This window comes from Myotis lucifugus, unplaced genomic scaffold (assembly GCF_000147115.1).
Source record: "Myotis lucifugus unplaced genomic scaffold, Myoluc2.0 scaffold_69, whole genome shotgun sequence".
In the NCBI taxonomy this organism is placed as follows: Eukaryota; Metazoa; Chordata; class Mammalia; order Chiroptera; family Vespertilionidae; genus Myotis; species Myotis lucifugus.
The window spans coordinates 4,608,781-4,633,594 of record NW_005871117.1 but is presented as its reverse complement, the minus strand read 5'-3'; the positions used below and the strand labels follow the sequence as shown (position 1 = coordinate 4,633,594).

Here is a 24,814-nt window from a genome sequence, read left to right as displayed (position 1 = left end):
GCAGGAGATTGGCTCCAGGGCATGTCTGGCCTGTCTTGCCCAATCCCACCCTGCTGGCTACCTTCTAATTAATTTCCTTTCAATGTGCACAAATCTGTGCACTGGGTCACTAGGAATTAGATAAAGAATAGAAAATAATTCATTCTGAAAGACTGAAGTTGGAATCCTGACTCAACCATTTAATAGCTCTGTGACTTTATCTTTCTGAGTTTCAGTTTCTACAGCTGTGACATGGGTATAAAACCAACGGCTGGAATTAAAACAAAGAAGGAATATAATATATGTAAATTGCCTGGCTCGTAGTAGGCATTCAATAAATATGTTCATGGACATTTCCCTCTTTCCTGACTCATCTGGAAATTAAATTTGACAGATAAATGGTATTCTTCTCACTCTCAAAGCTACCGTGGTGAGAAAAAAAATAACTAAATGAAACTATAAATCTCCTTGATTTAAAATTTTAAAGTAGGTAAGTAAAGAAATAAAACCAATAAGAAATAGAAAGAATGATGAAATTATACAACCCATATGAAAGCTAATAGTAATCATTTCTAATTTCCTTTTGGCTGTGATGATGACATAATTCACATTTAATCAGGGGGGAAATTACCTAAACTTTGAAAAGTAAAATTAAAAGTGTTTCATAAAAACAAAAATTGCTCCATTTTCCAGATGTCTTATGAGAAAACTATTTTCAAAATGGAAGTAAGGCCTTTTGGTCATTTATCTGAAAATACCTGTTTAAATGCCCACTATATGCCAACTACCACACTAAATGGCAGAGGGTATACAAGAAAAGGTGAATGAATACTTATTAAAGGCATAGTATATGCCCGGTGGTATATTAGTTTGCTAGAGCTGCCTACCACCAAATGGGTGACTTAACAGCAATTTGTTTTTTCACAGTTCTGGCGGCTGGAAGTCTAAGGTGCCAGCAGGGTTGGTTTCCTCTGAGGCCTCTCTTCTTGGCTTGCAGTTGGCTGCCCTCTTGCTGTCTCCTCACATAGTTCTCCCTCTGTGCATGCTCACCCCCGGTGTCTCCCTGTGTGAGTCCAAATTTTCTCTTCTTATAAGGACACCAGTAGGATTGGATTAGGGCCTACTCTAAAGGCCTCATTTTAACTTAACCACTTCTTTAAAGGTCTGTCTCCAAGTATAGTCACATTTTGAGGTACCGGGAGTTAAGGGTTTCAACATAGGAATTCTGGGGGAACATAATCCAGCCAGTAAGAAACATCATCTCACTTAAACATTGTCCTGAGGAGCTAGGCTCTAAGTGAATAAATAACTCATCAAATGTCACATAGCCAGTAAGTGGTGGAAATAAAATTTTAATCAAGGTCTCATTATGAGAACATCAAAATCTATGCTCTTTTTGCTATTCACACTTTCTCAAAAAATTACAAATCTAGTTGGGAAGACATAATAGGTTTTATTGATAAGGAGCCACTTATTCACTGGACTTGTGCTATTATGGAACAAATTCAGGATTAATAAACATTTATAGAATATTTATTACATGTTAGGCTGTGTTCTTTCACAAAAGAGTCAATTGACTCCCTTACACGAGGAATTGCTGACTGGCAAACAATAACAGTCCCAGTACATCTTGGCCCAAAGCCTACAGATGATGCTAAGCCAATAGCTTTCTAGAATAAGTATTTTAGACATGGCTGTCTAGTAAATCTCTTTTCTTCTGCATTTAGGTGTAGGCTATGTGTAGGTACATATGTGTGAAATCCTGGATCTGCTTTATAATATTCTACCAAATTGGCAATCTATACAACCTACAGTGGGCTTTCATCTGGATAGCATCTCAGGGTGAAAGACAAAAGCCTCAGGCTCTGTCTCTTGAGACTCCCACTTGTATGTCTAGGAATGAATGTTAGGCTAGATTGTGGCACCTGCTCCATGCTCTGAATGACCCTGAATTGTTGTTTAAAGTACTATTCTAGTTTGTGTTTTATTCTCTAACTACATTTTATGGATCTATACTCTGTGTTAAATTATAATTACATAATCAATAAGTTAAATAATTTATATTCCCAGATTATAACGTTTCCAAAGAAGACCACTCCAGGTATGCACACCAGGGGCCAAGGCATATGTCTAGAATTCTAATACATACCAACTCTGCCTATACTGTGTTATCTCTTATCACAACTAGAGAATCAGTAGTGAAAATTGTGAAAATTTAAAAATTATCCTGAGATATTAAAGGTATTACTGAGAGGTTGGTGATTATTCATTGTAAGAGAGGTTTTGAGCCTCATAACAACTCAAAATTGAAAGCAGGAGTAAAATTCCTGTGTCCTCCTTCTACCAGCAGGAAAGAAACAAAGAATAGCAACTGTAGAAAAATAGCTAACATATATGGGGAGACTAAAGGACGGTAAGAATTATTTTAACAAGGTCCGTTTTACAGATTTCTCTCAACTTAGACTCACTTTCTCTGGTGATAAGAATGCAAACTTCATAAAGGCAGGTCGCCCTTCTTTGTTTAACCCAGCAGACAAACACTTAGGCCTAGCTACTTCTCTGGGTCTTTCATTATCATGTGGGGGTTCTCATGCATACGTAAAATCTGATTTTCGTATATACGTATATCACTTATTATAGGTGCTCAAGGAGGCTGAGTTGTAGAAATCCATTACTTTTTGTGTGTGTGCTCAAATAAACTTTAATTACACAAATAATTATTTTTGCTAAACCCAGTCCTCTTTCTCCCTGAGAGGCATTCAGTTGCATCACCATCATAAAGATAGAATAAGATGGAGCCACAGGGTCAAACAGAGAAATACATATTTCACATACATGCTCATCCCACCAGGTTTTCCTCAACTCCTAATACTGCTTTAGGTTAAGTGTATTCTACTGCCAAGGTTGGGGTGGGAGGGTGAGGGTTTGGATCTGAGCAGGCCCAAAAATGTACTGTGCAAGACCTCAGTCTCTCTCCTCCCTCTGGAAGTTCCAACTGTAGCAGAAATGAAGCTAGAACTTCTCAAGAATAAAGTTTCCAGCACGAATGCCCTTGATATCCCCCAAGTGTCTCTTTCCCTTTGGAAGTGGTTATAACTGGCCCGATGATTACTAGGGATTGACCAGGTGTCAGAGGTATGCAGATTAAGGCAGATGGACTCATGGTGGGGATAGCTGCAGTTGTGTGGGGCTGAGAGTCCAGCTTTGAGGTACTGAGGAAGGAGGGCTCTGTTCTCACTCTGAAAGTCAGTAAAGCATTTCCAGAGGGAGCCAGAGCCCAGACTCTGTATGAGCTTTAGAGAAAGGGCCAAGTCACTGAACCACTCCTCCAGCCAGAGGTAGAAAAGATTTACTGTGGAGAGACTCACTAGAGCACCAAGAACAAACAGAAGTTACACATGGGCAAAAGGAGAGAAAGGTATCATAGTGATGATAAATCCAAGCAAAGCTGAAAGGTAAGACCCCAGGACTGAATACAGGGACCCAAGGAAGCAAGTCAAGAAAAATACATTCATGGTTGCCTACGAAAATTGGCAGTAGCCTAGCTTTCACAGGTAGGGGAGAGGAAAATGACTAAGATACTGCACAGAGGACCTGAATTGTGGGAGCTAGAGGTTGCTTGGGGCAAAGTTAAAAGGTTCCAGGCACTTTCAGGAGGCTGGCCAAGAGTGTTATTGGGAACTCCAGTGATGGACGTACTAGAGGCCTGTAGGGACCTCAAGCCCTGAATGGGTCAGCAATTCTCCATCCCAAAGGGCAAAGGCAGGTACCACTGAACCCTGGAAATCTGTCTGTAGCATGTGGACCACAGCAACCCTGCTCACATCCACCAAGCTCAGCTTCTGGGCCTCATACTCCAGCAGCAGCCCCACCATCTCTGGATGCCCGATGCCCTTAATAGGGGCTTTCTTGTTGGCCAACATGGTTTGCCACTTGCGCTGGGCATAGGTTAACACCCAAGAATGGTCATCGACACCGATGCAGCTATCCCGAGAAATGTCCACATCTGCCACTCCTACCCGCAATTGCTGGGAGCGCTTCACTGTTACCTCCCAATAGTGCCTGCCACTGGTGACCACTGTGTCTGCCAGCACCACTGCCCACTCCCGGAAACGCTCCACATTCAGGGCCAATTTGGTGGGCTCCAATCCCATCATGCCATATTTGACACCTGTGTCATCTTTGAAGAGTGCTAGGCTGCTGTGGGCAGTTTTCTCTTCCAGTTTGAAACTGACGCTTCTGCGGCAGCAACCCCCAATCGTTTGGCTCCCCAGTGGCACAGGCAAGATGAACGTGCAAAGGGTACTTTTTTTTGTTTTGAGGTAAATTCTTTGAATATCAATTACACCATTTTCAGAAAACATGTACACAGGCACATTTCAAAGTTTGATCTGATTTTTAGAAGTATTATTCTACTTCTGCTTCTCTTCTACAGCACGAATATTTAAGAGTGTTCTTTTTTTTTAAAATGTATTTTTAAAACATGTATTATTAATGCCCTAGTTGGCATTGCTCAGTGGTTAGAGTGTGGGGAGGCAACCAATCAATGTGTCTCTCTCACATTGATGTTTCTCTCCCTCCTTCCATCCCTCCCTTCCACTCTTTCTAAAAATCAATGGAAAAAATACCCTTGGTTAAGTATTAATAACAACAAAATTATAATAATAAACTAAAATGTATTAATAATGGGAATTCAGTTGTGATTTTTCAAACGGTCTCAACTGAGTTAAGTGGGATCCCCCCTCATCTCCACTACCTGTTGCCTTCTACACAATAATATAAAGTGGGATACATGCTCAGGTTGAGAGCAGCTCTGATCCCTGCATTTCTTTTTCCTCAAGCTGAGTATCCAAAGACAACTGAGATTTTCAATTTAGACACTTTTGCTTTTAGGCCCAGAACTACCTGACTCCAAGACATTTCACAGACCACATGATTTCCAACCTGCTGTCAGACAGTAAATCACTGATACAGTTCAAAGCAATCAGTTCTCCCAGCTGGAGATAGACGGAAAGAATGCCAATAATGCAGGCCCTCCCACCCCAGCGGCTCTCTGTGTACATGGGATGGACAGTGCCCGGTCCCCTGAAGTCCAGGAAATACCTACCTCTAGCTTCAAAACATCATGCTGAAGTTTACGCTGAAATTCGAGGAAGTTTTTGATTGTCAGCTTCCCTTTGAGATCAGCTCCAAAAAAGTAGGTTGTGAGGGCTGAACACAAGCCAGACTTGAGGGTGTTTCCAGTAGTAGGACGATCTCTGTGACGCATACCCATACTGGTTTGGGAGCGAATGATGCTCTGAACCTAAAGAGAAGCAAACGCCCATCCAGAAAAACATTACAAAGTGAAAAATTAGAGAAAAGTAGGGAAAATAACTGCCTATTGATTGTTTAGTCTTTGCCTTCACTATGGTACAATTCTTTCTTTCATTTTACTTTACTTAAAAAAATCTTTATTGTTGAAAGTATTATAGATGTCTCCTCCCCCCCCCTAGCTCTCTACCCCATGCTCACAACAATCCTATGAGAGAAGGCCTATGATTATCCTTATTTCACAGATGAGAAATTTGGGGCACATAGAGTTAAATAATTTGCTCAAAGTCAAGTAGCAGCACCAGGATTCCAACACAGATGCCTGATACTTTTATAATGGGGACCCACCTAAAAATATCTCTTCAGAAAAGAATATATATTTGTTTTGAGGCTCAAAACCTCTCTCACAATAAATAATCATTAACCTCACAGCAGGCTCAAAACCTCTCTCACAATAACTAATCATTTACCTCACAGCAATACTTTCCTTTTCTCAGGATAATTTAAAAAATTCCACAATTTTCACTACTGATTCGCTAGTTGTGAAGAGTGACAGCACAGTTTTAGGCAAATAAATACTTAACATCTAAGAGAGATAACATTAGAATGATATATGAAAATGCAAAATCGGTATGAAATAACTCTCCAAGAAAACATGGGGAATTAGTTCAATCTCTGAGAAGTTTTAAAAGCGCTTTTTGAGAAAGGATAACTTTTGGGACTACAACTATGGCTTAATGATACATATAAAGAGTTTTGAGGCAAGTCAGTAATTGCTATAGCTTTTTTGCCCCCACTAGTTCCTGCAGTTTTTTCTACCTCTTTACAAGCTAAAAAACACAGCTATTCAGAACAACTAAAATTCGATACATAAGGGTAAATAATAAAGGTATGTTACAGAAATAAACAATATATATAGTCTTGATGTTTAAATAGCCAAATTAGAAAAGCGTAATATTTAAACTTAAGATTTGTAACAACAAATTTTACCTTAGTTAAATGTTTTTTATTTCACTTGTTATCTATGACCATAAAAGTATTTATTTAAGACGACTTAAAAGTCTCAGGCTCTATAAAGGGTGGAAAAGTATAATGGAAAGACTAGTCAGGAGACACGGGGTCTGATTCTGTTACTCTGTAGTGAGAGTAGAATTTGTGCAAATCATTTAACCTCTTTAAGCCTTATTTTTCTCATTGTTTGCAGAGCACATTATCGCTGTCTTCTAACTCTAGGTTAATATCATAAATGGTTTTGATTATGATTTTTTCTGGGCTCATATTTTATTTATGTAAATAAGATTGGTTGGCATTTTTATTCATTGACTGATTTTAGATGGAGAGGAAGGGAGAAATAGATAGAGAAACAACAATTTGTTGTTCCACTTATTTATGCATTCATTGGCTGATTCTCGTATGTGCCCTCACTGGGGATTAAGCCCACAACCTTGTTGTATTGGAATGACACTCTAACCAACTGAGCTACCCGGCCAAGGCCCAGATTGGTTGACATTTGTTTCTCAGGCACATGGAGACTTAAAAGGCAGGTATGTAATAGATTTTAAAATTATTTAAGTTGAAGTTTTTTAGACTTTCTCCTTATTTTTTTAAATATGTTTTTTATTGACTTTACAAAGAGAGGAAAGGAAAGAGAAACATCAATGTTGAGAGTGAGACACTGACTGGCTGCCTCCTGTGCACCCCTGACTGGGGATCGAGCCCACAACTGGGACATGTGCCCTGACCAGGAATTGAACCAGTGACCTCGGTGGATGGGTTGACGCTCAACCACTGAGCAACACTGGCTGGGCATAGTTTTTTAGACTTTAAATTGAAATACAGGATAATCAGAAAAGTGCTTCTTCTATTTGAAGGCAATACATAATTCATTTTATCTAAGTGAGTACTAAAGAATTTTCCAATAGCAGTGAACCAGTATTGAAGCAGTGTTAGAACCTACCATGATTTAAATTTTGCTTGTGGCTATAAATATTATAGCTTATAGCCCTGCTGTTGTGGAAGCTGTATGTTAGCTTCAAAAGTGTGGTGCTGAGAGTATTTGTATAAGTGACTGGGAAAAAAATGTGTTTAGGGAAAATTAACTAATGCTATAGCATCTTCATTAACTATTAACAATAACATAGTCCAAATACTGTCACACTTATGTGTAAACTATTAATAACTATAAGTATTCTTTCATTAAAAACTTTACTGAAAATTACATATCACTAGATTTTTGTGTGTGTGTGTGTGTGTGTGTGTGTGTGTGTGTGTGTGTGTGTGAGAGAGAGAGATTAAGTGAAAAATATCCAGAAATAAGCAATTCGTAAGTATTTTTAATATATTTTTTATTGCTTTCAGAGAGGAAGGGAGAGAGAGATAGAAACATCAACAATGAGAGAGAATCATTGATTGGCTGCCTCCTGCATGCCCCCCACTGGGGACCGAGCCCGCAACCCAGGCATGTGCCCTTGACCAGAATTGAACCTGGGGCCCTTTGGTCCACAGGCCGATGCTCTATCCACTGAGCCAAACCAGCTAGGGCACAATTCATAAGTTTTAAATTGCATGCCATTCTGGGTAGTGTGATGAAATCTCTGGCCATCCTGTTTCATTCCACGTGGGATGTGAACCATCCCTTTGTCCAGTATATCTATGCTCTATCTGATACCCACCTATTAGTCACTTAGTAGCCATCTGTTATCAGATCTATTGTCACGGTATCACAATGCCTGTGTTCAAGTAGTCCTTATTTTACTTAATAGCCCCAAAGCACAAGAGTGTGGTGTGGACAATTTGGATATGCCAAAGAGAAGCCACAAGGTGTATGCACGTTTAGGAAAAATCACAATATGTATAGAGTTGGGTACTATCCAAAGTAGCAGGCATCCACTGGGGGTCTTGGAACATTTCTCCCTTGGATAAGGGAGGACTATTTGATGCAGATATAATACAAAGGACAAGTATGGCAGAAAGAATGGAGAAGGAGTAAATGGTATGTGGTTGCAGTTCCCACATTTTATGTGACATAGTAAAATATGAATTCTAAGTAGACTGTATATTTAAGAGTGTAGGATGGCCCCGCTGGTGTGGCTCAGTGGTTGAGCACTGACCCATGAACCAAGAGGTCACAGGTTCGATTTCTAGTCAGAGCACATGCCTGTACTGGGGGCTCGATCCAGAAGGGGGTATGCAGGAGGCAGCTGACCTATGTTTCTCTCTCATTGATGTTTCTATCTCTCTATCCTTCTCCCTTCCTCTCTCTCTCTAAAAAATCAATAAAAACATATTTTTAAAAATGTATGATGGACATAGGGTGCAAATTTGAACGTCTCTAGGTATTTTAAAATATTTGTCTCTGAGCATTTCTTACTTGCCATTCATCCTTGTATTCTGAAACTGTCTAGCAGAGTAGCTGTTTGATAAATGTGGCCTGAATATATATGATTGAATATCCATAACTTAGCCTCTCAGCATTATAGTTTAATTCATATTGGGAAATCAGAGCAATCTTGACCTTAATCGTATACTCAAATAATTCCTTATGTTTAGAGTTAAAACAAGAAAACCCACATGTTAAAAGTTAGTAGTTTTGAAAAATGATACATTAGGTACTTCAAAAATTGGGTAGCATCTGAATCTACTGACCAAGGCCAAGGTAACTCCAAATAACATGTAACTGGGTTAAATATGAATGCATTTAAAGGAACTTTCCAGGACAACTTGCCTGTTCAAACTCCTCCATGTCTACTTCTCCATCTCCATTCAAGTCGAACATCTTAAAGGCAATTTCAAAATTTCTCTGAGGAGCTGCAAGTAGAAAGGAAGAAAGGAAGGATAGGAAGGAAGAAGAGAGAGAGGGAGGAAAAAGAAAAATATTTTAGATGGCATTTACAAAAAAAAAATCAGTCCTTTAAGAAAAACAGATGAACACTAAAAAATAATATCAAGTCATAGAATACCAATGTATTTATCTAGATCAACCTTTTTGTGATACTCCTTAAAACCAAAAGAGAATTTTAGCATAGCCAGTAAAGATAACACTTGTCTATCTTTGTGTTTCAATATTCTCTTAAATACGTCTACTTTGCTTTCTTAGACACAATCCTCTTAGCTGTGTAATACTAATGTTGTTGCTCTGTTACTTAAATATAGTATCGTTTGCCTGGGCATGAAAGTCTGTCTGGAGTGAGACATATTGCTGCAAAGAAGTTGAAACGCTCTTTGTCTTGCTTTCTACCCTCTCTATTTTAAGTACAAGAAGTTCAGTGGATGTCATTCTACCAACAGGTTATTATCTGTACCACTTTACTCATTGTCACGATAGCTCTGTGGTAAGGCAGAAAAATACTGTATACTGTTAGCTGTTCAGCCCCCTATTTCAACCATGTCAGCTGGGTATAGAGTAAAATATACTTAAACGTTAAATTTATGCTAAACTTTAGATCCTGAAAATATGGTATATTTTCTTTCCCTTAAGTGAATGATGAAAGCTCTTGAAGACTTTCTTATTGTTCCTAGATCAATGAAAACATAATGTACTTATGCATTAGAATAATATGTAAATACAACAGCCCTCTTTCCTCACCATGCTAAATGTTCTGATAGCCCTAGCCAGGTTTCTCAATGGTTAGAGCGTTGGCCTGCAGACTGAAGAGTCGCGAGTTTGATTCGGGTCAAGGGTATGTAACTTGGTTGCAGGCTTAATACCCAACCACTTACAGGAGGCAACCAATCCATGTATCTCTCATATCTCTCATATGTTGATGTTTCCCCTCTCTCTGTCTCTTCCCCTCCCTTCCATTCACTCTAAAAAAAAAATCAATGGAAAAATATCCTTGGGTAAAGATTAACAACAACAAAAAATGTTCTGATAAAGAAAACTTCCTTTGGTGCTTCAAATTTATACAGCTGTAGAGAACAAACCAAAATAAAATATCCTCATACTATTGAAGTAAATTTTTAGCTAATATAACTTTCACTAAAAAAAATTTAAAGATTATATGTAGACAAAAAAAGTGAAAAAGAGCTTAGGACATTATGCATAGTTGTAGAAAGTCCACATTCCCATCTTAGTTAGGAATTTGTCAACAGAAAATTGAACTTCTAGTCTTAAATTCCAGTTTCAGCTTGATAGCCAGTGAGGGTGGCAAGCTCCTGGTTTTTGGTTCCATGGGTAAATGATGTGCCTGTCCACTTCCAATTGCCTGCCTCACCTGATAATGGCCTGCAACTGGTTTGCTCTTCTTTAGGCCACAAGTACAATTACTAAGAAGGATGCAGCCGGGGAATTAGATTTTTATATTATTCACTGCTGCCTCTTAAATTTTCCCTACCTGTCCAGATGCTATCCTTTACTGAAGAGTTACTATGTGCCAAACACTGAGCTGGAAAATTTAAAGCAGTTGAGAATCTGATACTGCACTCTCAATCCTGCAAGGCTTTATTTCTTTATATTTTAGTTAGAGGAGGAAATTGTGTTCAAAATCATACAGCAAACACGTGACGGAATTGGCAAGTGAACCTAGGTCAAGGCTGACTCCAAAGCCCATAATGCTCCCCGGCTTCCAATATGAAGGAAGACAGTAGTACTTATAATAACCAACTCACTGTTTATTCTGATATATTCTGACTTAAAAAACAACAACAAACGTGACTCACTGGTTACATCAGTCTCTGCAACAGCTGAGAGTTACAAGTTGTTCATCTCAAAGACATACCTGATATCAAAGAAATACTGCATATGCCATGCTCAGCAGTTTAGACTTGGCTGCACTAACTGGAGACCTATAGGCAACATTAGATTCTCAGACAGGACTGTCAAATGTTTTAAAAAATTCTGAATATGAATTTCTTTAGAGAGGAATACACTCTCCTATTCTCCCCACTGTCTCACATTTGGCCCACTTCACTCACACACATTATCTGCTTACTCCTTGCAGATACCTGAGACTATAATAACTGCAAACAATACAAAGCCACTGAAAGTTTTAAGCAGAGGCGTGACACAATCAAGCAGGCAGTTATGAAGGACTTCTCTGGCTACAGTGAAGGATGAGTTGGAAAACAAGAGCCATCTGCAGAGAAGACCATTGAAGGTCTTATAAATGTTAAAAATAGGCTTGAGCTGATGGCAATGGTAGTAGAGAGGAGAAAACAAATTTGAAATAGCAAGGCAGAAATTATACAACTTGATTATAATCAGCTATGATGAGCTGAGAGTGAAAAGGGATGAGGGCATGACTGACTTAGGCTACTGGGTAGCTTGCACATCATTAACCAAGAGATATAAGAGATGGAAAAGGTTTGAGAAATAAAATGAGTTCAGATCAGACCTGCTGAATTCAAGGGGTCAACAGCATATTCAGATGAAAACGTTCAGGAGGTAGTTAGAAGAGAGGGATTAGAGCTGAGAGTCATTAGCATAAGTGTGGTGAACTGCAAAGAGCCTGAAGTGGAGTTGCCCAAGGAGGACTGAAGGTTGAGGAGGATAAAGAAAGGGTAGAACGCAGTTGAAAGAGAACAGAAAGGAAGGAGTGACAGAGGAGGTGGCATCACAACATCAGGAGGAATACAGTCCAAATGAATAGAAATGGAAAAAATTTGGCAAGAGCCAGTCAGTATGTTGCTACCTATGAATTAAAGCAGCATTTTCATTCCTATCTCCACTAATTACAGAGGCTACACAGAGTACTTAAAATTTTAGCTTTATCATAATTGTCCTATTAGTTCTGTGAAGGCATGTGCCCGTATCATTTAAATGACTGAATGAGTTACTCTAGCAAATCATAGTTCATATGTCCTCTTACATAAATTAGGATACAATTCAGTTTACCAAACAAAGCTGCTTTAGGTTTCTTTATCTTTTTATCCTGGCTTCACTACTTTCAAACAGAGTATTTGCTTTATGTGGAGCTACTCAGAGTGTTTAGTAAAGTGCATGTGCTGACATTCTAGAGGCTGAGCCCTATGCACTGGTCACTGATAAGGCAAGTCAAGGCAGCAGCTTGCACCTTCTCATTTAGGCTTTACCCGGCCATCAGGGAACGTCCTTCTTTCCAGTGTAGTTCTCTCAGCCTATTCAGTCTTCATCTGCTGATCATGTCCAAGTATTTAAGATAAACAAGCAAAAAATCAGCTTGCTTTAAGTGAAATATGCTGCACAGGAATATCCGTTAGGCAATTCTCTTGAACTTCCCAGTCTCCTCTTAAATGTAGGCTTCAGAATAATTCTGAAATCCAGCTGTTCTGGAAAGCTTTCCGGTGCCTTGTGTATACACTAACAACCTATTTCTATAGAAAGGTATTGAGAAAGGAATTCTGTTGAATCCCAGGCTACTTACAGAGAGAACAGTGAAGCTTTCCCCTCCCCGTGTTAACAACATATCTACCTCTATACAGTGATCCCAAAATGATCGTAACCTATGTAAGAACTGATTAAAACAATAAAATTCCATGCAAAGTTCATTACTATACAGCTTTTACTCAGAATTCCACAACAATCTTTGCTATAGGAAATGGAGATACAATAGGGTCTGTTCTAGTTAAGTATCATTTTTATATTACGCTATAGTAACAATAACAACTCTAGACTGTTCTTTGAAGCACAGATTTTTCTACTTTGCTCTTTAATGGAAAATGCAGAGTAGGACTCTAATTTTGGCTCTTCCAACAATATAATGAGTCATTATGTCTTAAATTCTTTTTGGTAGTACTGACAGAATGAATAGGTTAGCCCTGGCCAGTGTGGCTCAGTTGGCACCAAAAGGTCAAGGTTCAATTCCTTGTCAGGGCACATACCTAGGTTGCTGATTAAATCCCCAGTCTGGGTCAGGGCAAGTGTGGGAGGCAGCCGATTGATGTTTCTCTCTCATCTATCTCTCTCTCCACCTCCCTGTCTCTCTAAAAATCAATGGAAATGTCCTCAAGTGAGGATTTTTAAAAAAAGAGGATAGGTTAGATTCTTATTTTCTGTTGGTTAGATGCTCCCAATGATGGGGGGGACGGACTTATAATCTGATAGATAGAGCATCTGAATTAATCTGAAAGATAGTCATATTATTTTGAAATTCTGAAATACATATATGTATAGGAATTGAGGGTTAAGTTTCGTATATGGGAACAGAGGGTTAAGTTTTTCTCTTTTCTAAGTTTCATTTCTCAGGCTGGTGCACTTGCGTACTCCCTTTAATCATGAGCAAAGTGATTCAGGAGGTGATTCATTTCTGGACAATGTACACTGTACCCAGCAAGCAAGCAGAACTGTTAAGCATGGTCAGGCCAACACCACAGGAGCCAAGACATCATCTCATCGCCTGACAACCAAGAACAATAGTTGAATTCTGCTAACCCCCAGGACTGAATGTAACTGTATTCTGTTCCCAACCTCACCCCAGTCCATTTTCCCGATATCATCTTGTCCCCTGCACCTTGCTGTAAGACAGGTTTTGGATGCTTGTAAGCTCCCTGTCTTCTTGTTTGGCTGGCTCTCTCAATAAATGCTTTATATGAGCCAACCCTGCCTCCATTATGGGACATTGCGAAGGCAGCCCGAGCCCACCTGGGGGTTTCCCGGTAACACCATCACAGAATTCCTACCTGCACCATTCCTGTTTTAAAATGATGCTGTAGGACAAATGAGGTAATTAATATGCAATATCAGAGAACTCTGAATTAGGAAAATACTTTAGAACATAATGAACTTCTAGTCAATGATCAACCTCACTACTGAATTTCTAAGGATGATCACATAGCCTTTGATTATTTCTAAGAGGAAGGTCATCACTTCTGAAGTCTAACCATGGTTGGGATTATTAATTGAGCTTTTTATCTCATGTAGAGCCCAAATCCAAACGTGTGCAGCTCTTACACATCTCATAGTTTATTAGAGAAATAAAAGGTATATCTGCTTCCTCACTTATTTGATAGCTCTCTAAGTACATAAAAACATATTCTCGTGTGTCTATTAAGTTTCTCAGAGCTTATTTCCAGGCTTCAACATCCTAATAGCCTTCCTTTGGGGTACTTCAGATAACTAATGACTCCCATAAGCACAGTCTCCTAAATATAGTTAATTGTGGAATGAGTTATCCTTTCTACAAATAACAGGACACATACACTGTTTCTTTTGCCAAAATGAAATAAGACATGTATGTTTTGACTCATCGATACATGTGAACATTTCCCTATGCTAATGAATCTCTGCCTTACATACATTAAATGCTACACTGAATTTAATTGCAAAATTTATTGTAATTTGTTCAGCCATCTGTTTGATATTTGAGTTATTTCCAATTTATTTTTTGATCATCAGCATCATTATACATACAATCATTTTATTAGCCTAAACTTACAGAAATGGAATTGCTGGGCCAGAGAGTAAACACTTCTGAAAGTGTTTGATAAACATAGTCAAGATTCTAAAAAGGTATGCAAATACATGCTCTCACCAATACTATCTTGGCAATTAAATTTGTGTTACTCCAATAGTTAATTCTTTAAAAAATATGTTTTTATTGATTTCAGAGAGGAAAGGAGAGGGAGAGAGAGAGACAGAAACATCAATGGTGAGAGAGAATCATCGATCGGCTGCCTCCTGCATGCCCTGCACTGGGGATCGAGCCTGCAACTCAGGCATGTGCCCTGACCGGGAATCGAAACGTGACCTCCTGGTTCATAGGTCAACACTCAACCACTGAGCCACGCCAGCTAGGCTCTAACAGTTAATTCTGATGCACAAATGGTTTTATTTTTTTTTTATTTTTTAATATATTTTATTGATTTTTTACAGAGAGGAAGGGAGAGAGATAGAGAGTTAGAAACATCGATGAGAGAGAAACATCGACCAGCTGCCTCCTGCACATCTCCTACTGGGGATGTGCCCGCAACCCAGGTACATGCCCTTGACCGGAATTGAACCTGGGACCCTTCAGTCCGCAGGCCGACGCTCTATCCACTGAGCCAAACCGGTTTCGGCGCACAAATGGTTTTAGATACAATATGGATTTGGTAGTCAAATGAGAGAAGAAAAAGCTAATTGTCCCTTTAAAAGAGGTCATCGATTCTAATCTTTATCCCAGTTTCTTGGAGTCCTTTAAGACCTTTGAAAGTGATCTAAATTTAGGAAAGACTTTGTTCACATCATGTAGTTTTGAGCCCAAGTTTAACTGTAGCTAAGCTAGCATAACTGTAGGGCAGACCTAGTGGGTAAAGCTGCCCATGATGCAAGGTACAGCCATGATGCCTACACTCTGTATTGCTCCTGGACAAACCCCTAACCTGTGATTTACTGGTCAGTCAGAGGTAGCCAGGACCACATTAGAACAGGTGCGGGTGGGGAATAGTTCAGCTGCTATTTCTAACAGCACTTACTGGAAGGATCTGGTTAGAAGACAAATTCTGACCATAAGAAAAAAACACAGAGAAATTAAATGTATATTCTTAGAAAAAATTTAAAATTCAGAGTTACTCAGTCTTGTTTTTACTTGAAAATCTTAAGTCAATAAAAGAAACTATATGAGACAGTTACTATGAGCTAATTATCATTACATATAGACTCTACAATGCCTACAAAGAGGGCTCCATTCTTTACTGCCTGTCAGTGTGATTTATTTATTTAATGTCAGTTGGCAAAGTTTTCTAAATAGTATAAAACACTAAATGTCAAGAACCCGAGTTTAAATACTTCATAAGAAGACTGAAATTTTTCTGAATTCGTTTAGCAAGGTTTTCACGGAACACTATTCAGAAATGTATTCCAGAAAATACATTTCAGCCCTGATTCTCAAAAAGAAGAAAAAGATTTATAATTTAACACCTGAAAAAAAGAAATAGAAATAACTGATGTTTCTAGTCCACAGTGCATAACCCATCTTTGAGCTATATTTCATCCTCAGTTACTGATGACCTTCTGAGAGCTGCCAGAAGCAGTCTTTCATTTAAACTGCTCTTCCTTACACTGCTGACAGTTGTGCTAAGGAAGAGTATTCAATGCCAGAGATGTCAAAAAGCTTAGATTCCCCGAGAGTTCCCGGGAGAGAGATTCTAAAAGGAATGCCAGCGCTTTACCCTTGCGTTAAGGTCATGTTCTACTTTAGGATTTATTTTCTTCAAATGCATGTTACTATTTTTATGGCCAATTGACATATACCTTTGTGACAGACCCCCACCTCTGTCTTCACAGATCTGAAACCATAATCATCTGCTTTCATTTCATTCTATGTAGTTTCATTCCACTCCATGTGCTCAATACTAGCCAAAGTGACAGCTTATGCCAAGATACAACTTACTGTATAGATACTTAGAATTAGCTGCTTTAATAAAGAGCTTGGATATTTACTTAATCTACATTAAGTTGAAGGACCCTCTTTACACGTGACTAGGTTTGGCATTCACCCAAAATCTATTTTGTTTTTCAGTTTAGTGTTCAAATAGAAAAGTGTAGTTATTGTCATTATTTTTTTTACCTTTCATCATGTCTATATACATAGAGAATACTTCAAAACCGTTTTAAGTGCAAGGCAGGAGGCAAAGGCTATTTGGAGCAATATAAAATTTTAGTATGCATACTAAAATAATTATTCAGAAAAATGATTGGATATTTATTTAGCAAACAAATATATACATGGAATACTTATTAAGTGCCAGATACTGCACTGAATAACTTCTCTAGAAGGGGCAGTGATTAGGCAAACCATTCCATCAAAAATCACTATTTTTTTTGCCTTAACTTCCTTTTTGTAACCTCAAATTTCCTAGCACAACACATAACAATTTTCTAAAGTTGTTTCAGGAATAGGTAAGCAACACATTATGAAGCCTAAGCATAACCAAACATTATTAAGTTTTGGTTTTTAGGGAAAGGTAAGCTATATACTAGTAGGTGGACCAATACATTTGATGTAAAAAATGGGGCTCATAGACCATAAGCAAAGATCTTGAAACATCATCAATTACTGAGGACTAAATTCCTACCAGCCATCCCAACCATCAACAGAACAAAAACAGGACAGAATAGAGCCTGAGGATAGGACACAAGTAAGAAGAATTGTAGGAGAAGAATCTGGAAAAGTTTCTATCACCTGTTCTAGGGAAATGAAGGAAAGACCATGGTAGCAAGCAAACTGAGGCTCCTTTGACACTGTAGTCAGGGATATGGAGATGAACTAGGTTCCTTTCTAACTAGAAGAAACTCAGGGAAGCCACATCTCAAATATCCTTTCTTTCAAATACTTTAAAAATGACTATTAGTAGGATACGGTGTCAGATACTTTGGGGATACAAAACCACATGATAAAGTTCCTACTTCAAGATATTATTTATAGCCTGGCCAGTGTGGGTCAGTGATTGAACATCCAGTCAGGAACCAAGAGGTCACCAGTCCAATTCCCAGTCAGGGCACATGCCGGGGTTATGGGCTCGATCCTCAGTAAGGGGCATGCAGGAGGCAGCCAATCGATGAAGTTTCTCTCTCATCGATGTTTCCATCTCTTTATCCCTTTCCCTTCCCCTATCCTTAAAAATCAATACAAAACATATTTTTTAAAAATATATTATTTATAGGGGATCCAAGATGGCAGTGAGTAAGTGGGATCTACCCTCACCTCTTACCAGGACCAAACTAGAATTACAACTAAATTACAGAACAATCATCCTGAATAACCAACTGAAGACCAGCTGAAGCCAAGTCTTACAACAAAAGATTTACAGAATAAGCCACACTGAGACTGGAGGGTGGAGACTCCAAAAGGGCTGGCCCCATTCCCACAGGCAGAGGCTAAGGTCCTGGAGGGATAACTCAGCTGCAAAAAGGTTCCCTCTGAGAAGAGTGGGTCTCAACCCCAAGCTGGGCTCCACAGTCCAGAGCACCAGAGCTGGGAAGAAGTGCCCAGTTAACATCTGGCTGTGAAAATAGGCAGGGATTCTGTCCACCAGGAAGAGACCAGAGGCAGCTAGAGAAAGGTTCCCTCTTAAAGGGCCAATACAAGACCACATTCACAGCCACTCCCCCCTGGGCTCCGGTAAAGGGAGGGCAGAGCAGACTAGAATCACAGAAGGAGAACTCGTGTTTGTGGTTCTGGGGAGAGAGCTGAAAAAAACAGCTGTCAGGATCCCAGTGCTGAGAGCCCTCTCCCACACTGCAGATGCCATCTTTCTTGGGTAGAACTCTCCCCCAGCCTGGGGGATCAATAGCTCCACCCTCTGGACTCCCTGTCACCCCACCCTGTGGAGTTTGTACCCTGCTGAGGAGTGAGCTGTCTAGGCTGGGGTGTAGAGACCTGGGCAGACTCAGGGAGTATTAGTAACTGAGTTGTGTGGATTTGGCGCAGGGGCAATTCCTCTTGCTTTCCTTGCACACCTAACTGGCATTTCCCCCTCATGGGAGATCCACTCCCTTCCTGACTCCTGGTGGCTCCATCCTGCCAAGGTCTGGGCAGAAGCTGGGACAAATTGAGTTGTGTGGTTCAGGGACAAGGGACAGAGGCCATTCATCCCACATTCGCCCAAGCCTGACCAGCACCTTCCCCTCACGGAAGAGCCACTAGGCCCATCCTCTCAACTCCTAGAGGCCCTGCCCTGCTGAGATTTGGCTCCTGGCAGAATCTGAGACAGACTGAATTGTGTGGCTCTAGGATGGGGCCATTTTTCCCTTGTATGCCTGACTGCAGCAGAGTCCTCCATTCACATGGCCAAATCTTGCTCTATTTGGGCCTGATAAACTCTGCTGGCCTCACCTGATGACTCCCTGAGAACCTGCCCCAACACAAAGATGTGCGAGTACCCAGCGGGTGTCAGCTAGACTTGGTAAACCTGGTGACTTTTGCTGAGTGGCCTCCCACCCTGCACTGGCACCGAGTGTGAACCTGTGTCAGTCTGGTGAATACCACTCACCCTTACCTGGTGACTCACTGAGAAGCTACCTCATGAACTCCAGGACTGCAGAGGCCTTTTTACTGATTAAGCCTAATAGGCAGCCTGCAGGCAGAGGCAGACGGAGGCAGATCTCGGGATGCCTTGGGACTTTAGCTGACCTGCTCCCAGGCCCAGGGCTGATAAAAGCTGGCCTTGGTATGCAGCTTGGTCCTTTCCATGCACAACCAGGCCCAGCAGAGGCAGCCACAAACTGTGGATAGCTCTGTAGCTCCAAACAGGTTGTCTAGGGCCAGTCACAGGCAGTGTGTAACATTGGCCTGCACCAGAGTTCCTCCCAAGAGGCCCAGAAACAACGCACCCAGCGGCCAGCTTCAGATAACATCAGAGCAGAATCCACGCTATAGCATTTCTTTGCTTTAGATTTTTCTAACAGCTTTTCAAAGATTAATAGTAAATAGTAAGGAAGATGTTTAATATTCACCTATTATGAATATTATTCTCTCTAGGATTGTTTTTATGTTATTAGCCCACAGGGTTAATAATGTTAGTTAGGACACATATGAAGACAAAGAGCACAACATAAATATTTCATAATTGTCAATGGCCAAAATTCAGTCTAAATTATATTATCATTATCTAGTAAAACTTAGCATTAGCAAAGTGATGGAAATCGATAAATAATATGTAGCATTCTAGATAAATCTTAATGACCCTTTTCTGTACCACGTTATGGAGAAAAATCCCTGACTTCTACTATTAGATTTAAGACCATCAGCTAATGTTGCAGTCAGTAAGTGCTGAGAATTAAGCCATTAATAACCATTCTTCTATATTCTCAGTCAAATCCTATTAAATTACTTTAAAGATCAGAGACTCTATATTAACAGTTTCTTTATCTTGCCTAGAATGAATCTGAATTTATTTTATTAATATTTATTTAGTAAATACTTAATATTCTATTTGATACAAATGCTATAGCCAATGTTGAAAATTCTTCAAGTTATTCCATCAAACTTGATCAGGGAGATGGGGTATAAAGCAATATAATTTATGACTTAAGAATAAGGGGGAATACAAATATGTAAATTCTGAATTATAAGAAACCAAGCTTATTTGAAAATATATTAATTAAAAAACACATTTTTCTCTCCACTAGTACTGGCTGCAGATTGAAGACATCAAATTTGGCCTGCAACAGAGTCCCTCCCAAGAGGCCCCAGAACCAACACACCCAGTGGCAGCTTCAGACACAACTTATATCTCAATTTGGGATATAAACAGCAAAGTCAAGTCTTATGTTTGCTAAAATTCCTTTTGGAGAAAATTAGAAAAAAAATTATAGTCTTGCTTTGTTACCTGGCCAAAATGCTTTATATATACCAGATATGTTTGTAGTGAATACTGTCACAAACCTATGATCAGTGTCATGCAGTTTACATTCTAAGTAATAATAAACAAGGTCAATCAAGCAGTGATATAGAATGTTGAACAGTGATAATTGCCAAGGAGAAAAAACAAAGCAGGAAAGGGATTTAGGAGATATGTGTGTGTGTGTGTGTGTGTGTGTGTGTGTGACGGTGTTTAAAATTTTAGGTTCAAAGAAGGCTCTCATTATCCCAAGCACATACAGCGAAGAGTGATGGGATATGCCACTGCTTATTATAAGCACAAGACATTGTTGCCAAATTGATTGTTCTTCTTAGTGTGTGTCCAAGAAATTCTTGTTTAGCTAAAAATCAAAATTCTAAAAAGTTTAAATGAGAAGAATGAGCTCTATTTAATGGGGGAAATTATATTATACTAGAGGCCCAGTGCACGAAATTCGTGCACGGGTAGGGTCCCTAGACTTGGCCAGTGACTAGGGCTGATTGAGGCCTTCCGGCTGCCGGCCAGTGCCTCCCTTCCCTGGCTGTTGGCTGCCAGCCAGGGCCTCCCGTACCCAGCTGCCAGCCAGGGCCTTCCTTAATTCCACACTGTCCCTTGGTGGTCAACGCACATCATAGCGAGCGATTGAACTCCCAGCCGAACACCCGAGGGGACAATTTGTATATTAGGCTTTTATATATATAGATAATATGTTTTAGAGAAGCAGCTTTGTTAATTTTATTTTTAGGAGAGGTAGTTATAAATCAAGAAAGAAATTTAATGATTTATTCTATATATATGTGTGTATGTGTATATACATGTATATGTATTCCTCAAATTTTATTTTTGACAACATAGTGTAGTTCTGAAAGTACTTTGAGTTTCCAAATGTCAATCCAGTTGGGCAGAATGTTCATATTCTTCAATATGATGGCAATTTCTTGAACACTGAGTCAATTAATTTTGCAAAAAACAGCTAATCAGAAATATGACAGTCCTGCCTGGCTGATGTGGCTCAGTTGGTTGGAATGTCATCTTGTATACCAAAAGGTGGTGAGTTTGATTCCTGGTCAAGGCAAAAACCCACGTTGTGGGTTCCATCCCCAGCCAGGCATGTGAGGGAGGCAACCAATTGATGTTTCTCTCACACATCAATCTTTCTCTGTCTTCCTCTCTTTAAAATCAATTAAAAAATAAAATAAATTAAGAATAAATATGACAGTCCTGCATTATCAGGGTTATGCCATTCACATTGCTCTGGCTGGTTGTCTGTTGGAAATCTCAAGGACAGGCCCTGTTGTCCACCATTTAGTGCATCTAGACTGTAATGATCCCTTGTTATTCACAGGAAGTTGATCCAATGAGTGCCTCACTTCCTATCATCCTAGCAGCAATTTGGACATGGGAAAGAACTGATCTCAGTGTAATTTCTGTGGTACATCTCCCCCTGTGGCTTATTAGAGAAAGTGGACAACGCAGTGTACAACATTCAACATGCCCATTATCTACAGAAGAGTTAAGGCCTAGTCTCTTCACAGTCCAGCCTTAGAGGCACTATGCTAATTTATGGCTTATCAATGCTGAAAATGTGACCACAGCAGTAAAACAAAGCAACAGGAGCCCAGATACTGTGGTTGGCCTGGGTTCAAACCCTGCATCACCTATTTACTGTGGGACTCGGGGCAAGTTTTTTATATGTAAACCTCTGTTACATTTCCTCGTCTGTAAAATGAAGGTAATAATAGTGTAAACATTATCAGGTTGATGTAAGGAAAATATATTGTAATCAGAGTCACCAAAGGAGAGGACAGAAAAGCAAAGAAGTATTTGAAGACATGATGGCTGAAATGATTACAAATTAGATGGAAACTATAAACCTATAAATACAAAAAGTTCAAACAACTTCAAGACAAGAAACATGAAGAACACTACATCAAGGCACATAGTAAAACAAAACAAACAAACAAACAAACAAAACAACGGGCCGAAAACAACATCATGGTTGTCTACCAGGAATGATTCCTCCTCCCATGCCCCCTCACCCCTCACCCGGGGCACATTTGGCAAATCCTGAAAACACATTTGGTTGTCACATTTGGGAGAAGGAGAGGGTATGCTACTGGCATCTAGTGGGTAGAGGCCAGGGATGTTGCTAAACATGCTACAATGCACATGACAGCTCTCACAAGAATGAACTGTCCTGCCCAAACATTAGTAGTAGTAATGTTGAGAAACACTAAAGGTACATAATAATTAAAATGCTTAAAAACAGTGATAAAAAGAAAATCTTAAAATCATATCCTTATTATATTTTCTCATTCCTGACAAAAACAGAAAGTATTTGACATCATAATACTAAGCACTTTTATAAACCACTATGTTTATAAAACATGTTTAAGATAGGACCCAAGAACCAAAAAGTAAGGCTTCCAGAACTCATGGGCTAAGGGAGCTATAATATATGCAAACCTGCTTTTAAATGGTTCATTTAAGGGAGCTATAATACATGCCAGGTTTTCTGAAGGTTCTGTTTTGTAATCCTGCATAAGTTAAAATCTCATTTCAGCTCAACAAACATTTACAAGGATTACTTCCACAGTACATATTATACAGCAATGCAGTTTTCCAAGTTAGTCTCTTCATTTAATGTAGTACTTTTTCTGCCACATCATGCCTATTTAATTTTAATTCTATCTTAAGTCACAAAAATGATTTAAAAATTCCTACTAATTCTGCTAGGTTTTGTTGTTGTTGTTTTTAAAGAAACTCAACTGAGGATATGCTTTTATTGACTTTAGAGAGAGAGGGACAGAGAGAGAAACATTGACTTGGGAATGAAACATCAATCTGTTGCCTCCCGTAGTGCCCAGACTGGGGTTCGGACCAGGGATTGAACCCGCAATCTGGGTATGTGCCCTGACAGGAATTGAACCCACGACCTTTTGGTGTATGAGATGATGTTCCAACCAACTGAGCCACACTGGCCAGAGCTCTATTAGGTTTTTATAATGACAAGATTTTTGGATCTTTTAAAGCTGAGGTACATTTACACAATGGAATAGTACTTGGCCGTAATAAAGAAGGAAATCTTACCCTTTGCAACAGCATGGATGAACCTGGAGAGCATTATGCTAAGTGAAATAAGCCAGTCAGAGAAAGGCAAGTACCATATGATTTCACTCATATGTGGAATCTAGTGAACTAAAAAGCAAAATAAAGACAGATTCATAGAAAGAGAACAGGCTGATAGTTGTTTAGGTTTTTTTTTGGGGGGGTGGGGAAGGGGAATAGGTGGAGGGAGTTAGAGGGATTGAACAATAAAGAAAAAAAGAGAGAAAAGCCCAGCTGGTGTGTCTCAGTGGTTGAATGTTGACCAATGAACCAAGAGGTCACTGGTTCAATTCCTGGTTAGGGCACATGTAGGGGGTATGCAGGAGGCAGCCCATTGATGTTTATCTCTCATCAATATTCTATCTCTCTATCCCTCTCCCCTCCTCTCTCTAAAATCAATAAAAACATATTTTTAAAAAGAGAGAGAAAAAACCCCTCATGGACACAAACTGCAGTGTGATTGTTGGAGGAAGAGGCATGTGGGGAGGTGGAGAGGGTATAGTTAGGATAGTGATGGAAGGAGACTTGACTTGGGGTGGTGAACACACAGTAAGAGTACAGATGATATGTTGTGGAATTATGCACTTGAGACCTTTATAATTTTGTTAACCAGTGTCACTCTAATAAATTCAATAAAGGGAAAAATAAAATTAGATATGCAATAACATGTTATGACATGATATCAAGAATAAAAATCCAGACAAATTGCAAACATACTAAAAACTATGCACTGAACTAGGTACTATTTTTTGCTGGTGTTTTTTTGTTAATCCTCACCTGAGGATATTTTTTCCATTGATTTTTTTTAGAGAGTGGAAGGGAGGGAGAGAGGGGGAAAGAGAGAGAAGGAAAAAAAACAAAACACCGATGTGAGAGACACATCAATTGGTTGCCTTCTGCACATATCCTCATCGAGGTGAGGATCGAAACCTGCAACCCAGGATGTGCCCTTGACTAGGAATCAAACCCTAGGCTGATGCTACACCATTGAGCATACCAGCCAGGGCTGAACTAGGTACTGTTTATATTCATGATCCCCAAATCCTCAAATAAATAATTTGGGTTTGGTATTACTACCCTCTTCATTTTACAGACAAAACAGATGAACAACTTCACTGACCTGCCCCTAATCACAAAGCTAAGAACTGGTGAGGCCAGGATCTGAACTGAAGCCTGT

At 39.5% G+C, this 24,814-nt stretch overlaps 1 protein-coding gene and 1 pseudogene across 4 annotated transcripts in view; both read right to left on the bottom strand.

The window, feature by feature from the left end:
- The window catches only part of MICU1 (mitochondrial calcium uptake 1), a 164,784-nt gene that overhangs the window by 67,098 nt on the left and 72,872 nt on the right, over positions 1-24,814 (bottom strand). For all 4 annotated transcript variants that reach the window (XM_023755126.1, XM_023755127.1, XM_006090278.3 and 1 more), the window contains 2 exons: positions 9,017-9,099; positions 5,087-5,284 (listed from right to left, as the gene is read on the bottom strand). In XM_023755126.1, the coding sequence (XP_023610894.1) occupies positions 5,087-5,284; positions 9,017-9,099 (281 nt within the window). The remainder of the gene's footprint in view (positions 1-5,086; positions 5,285-9,016; positions 9,100-24,814) is intronic.
- LOC102425247 lies at positions 3,260-5,042 on the bottom strand (annotated as a pseudogene).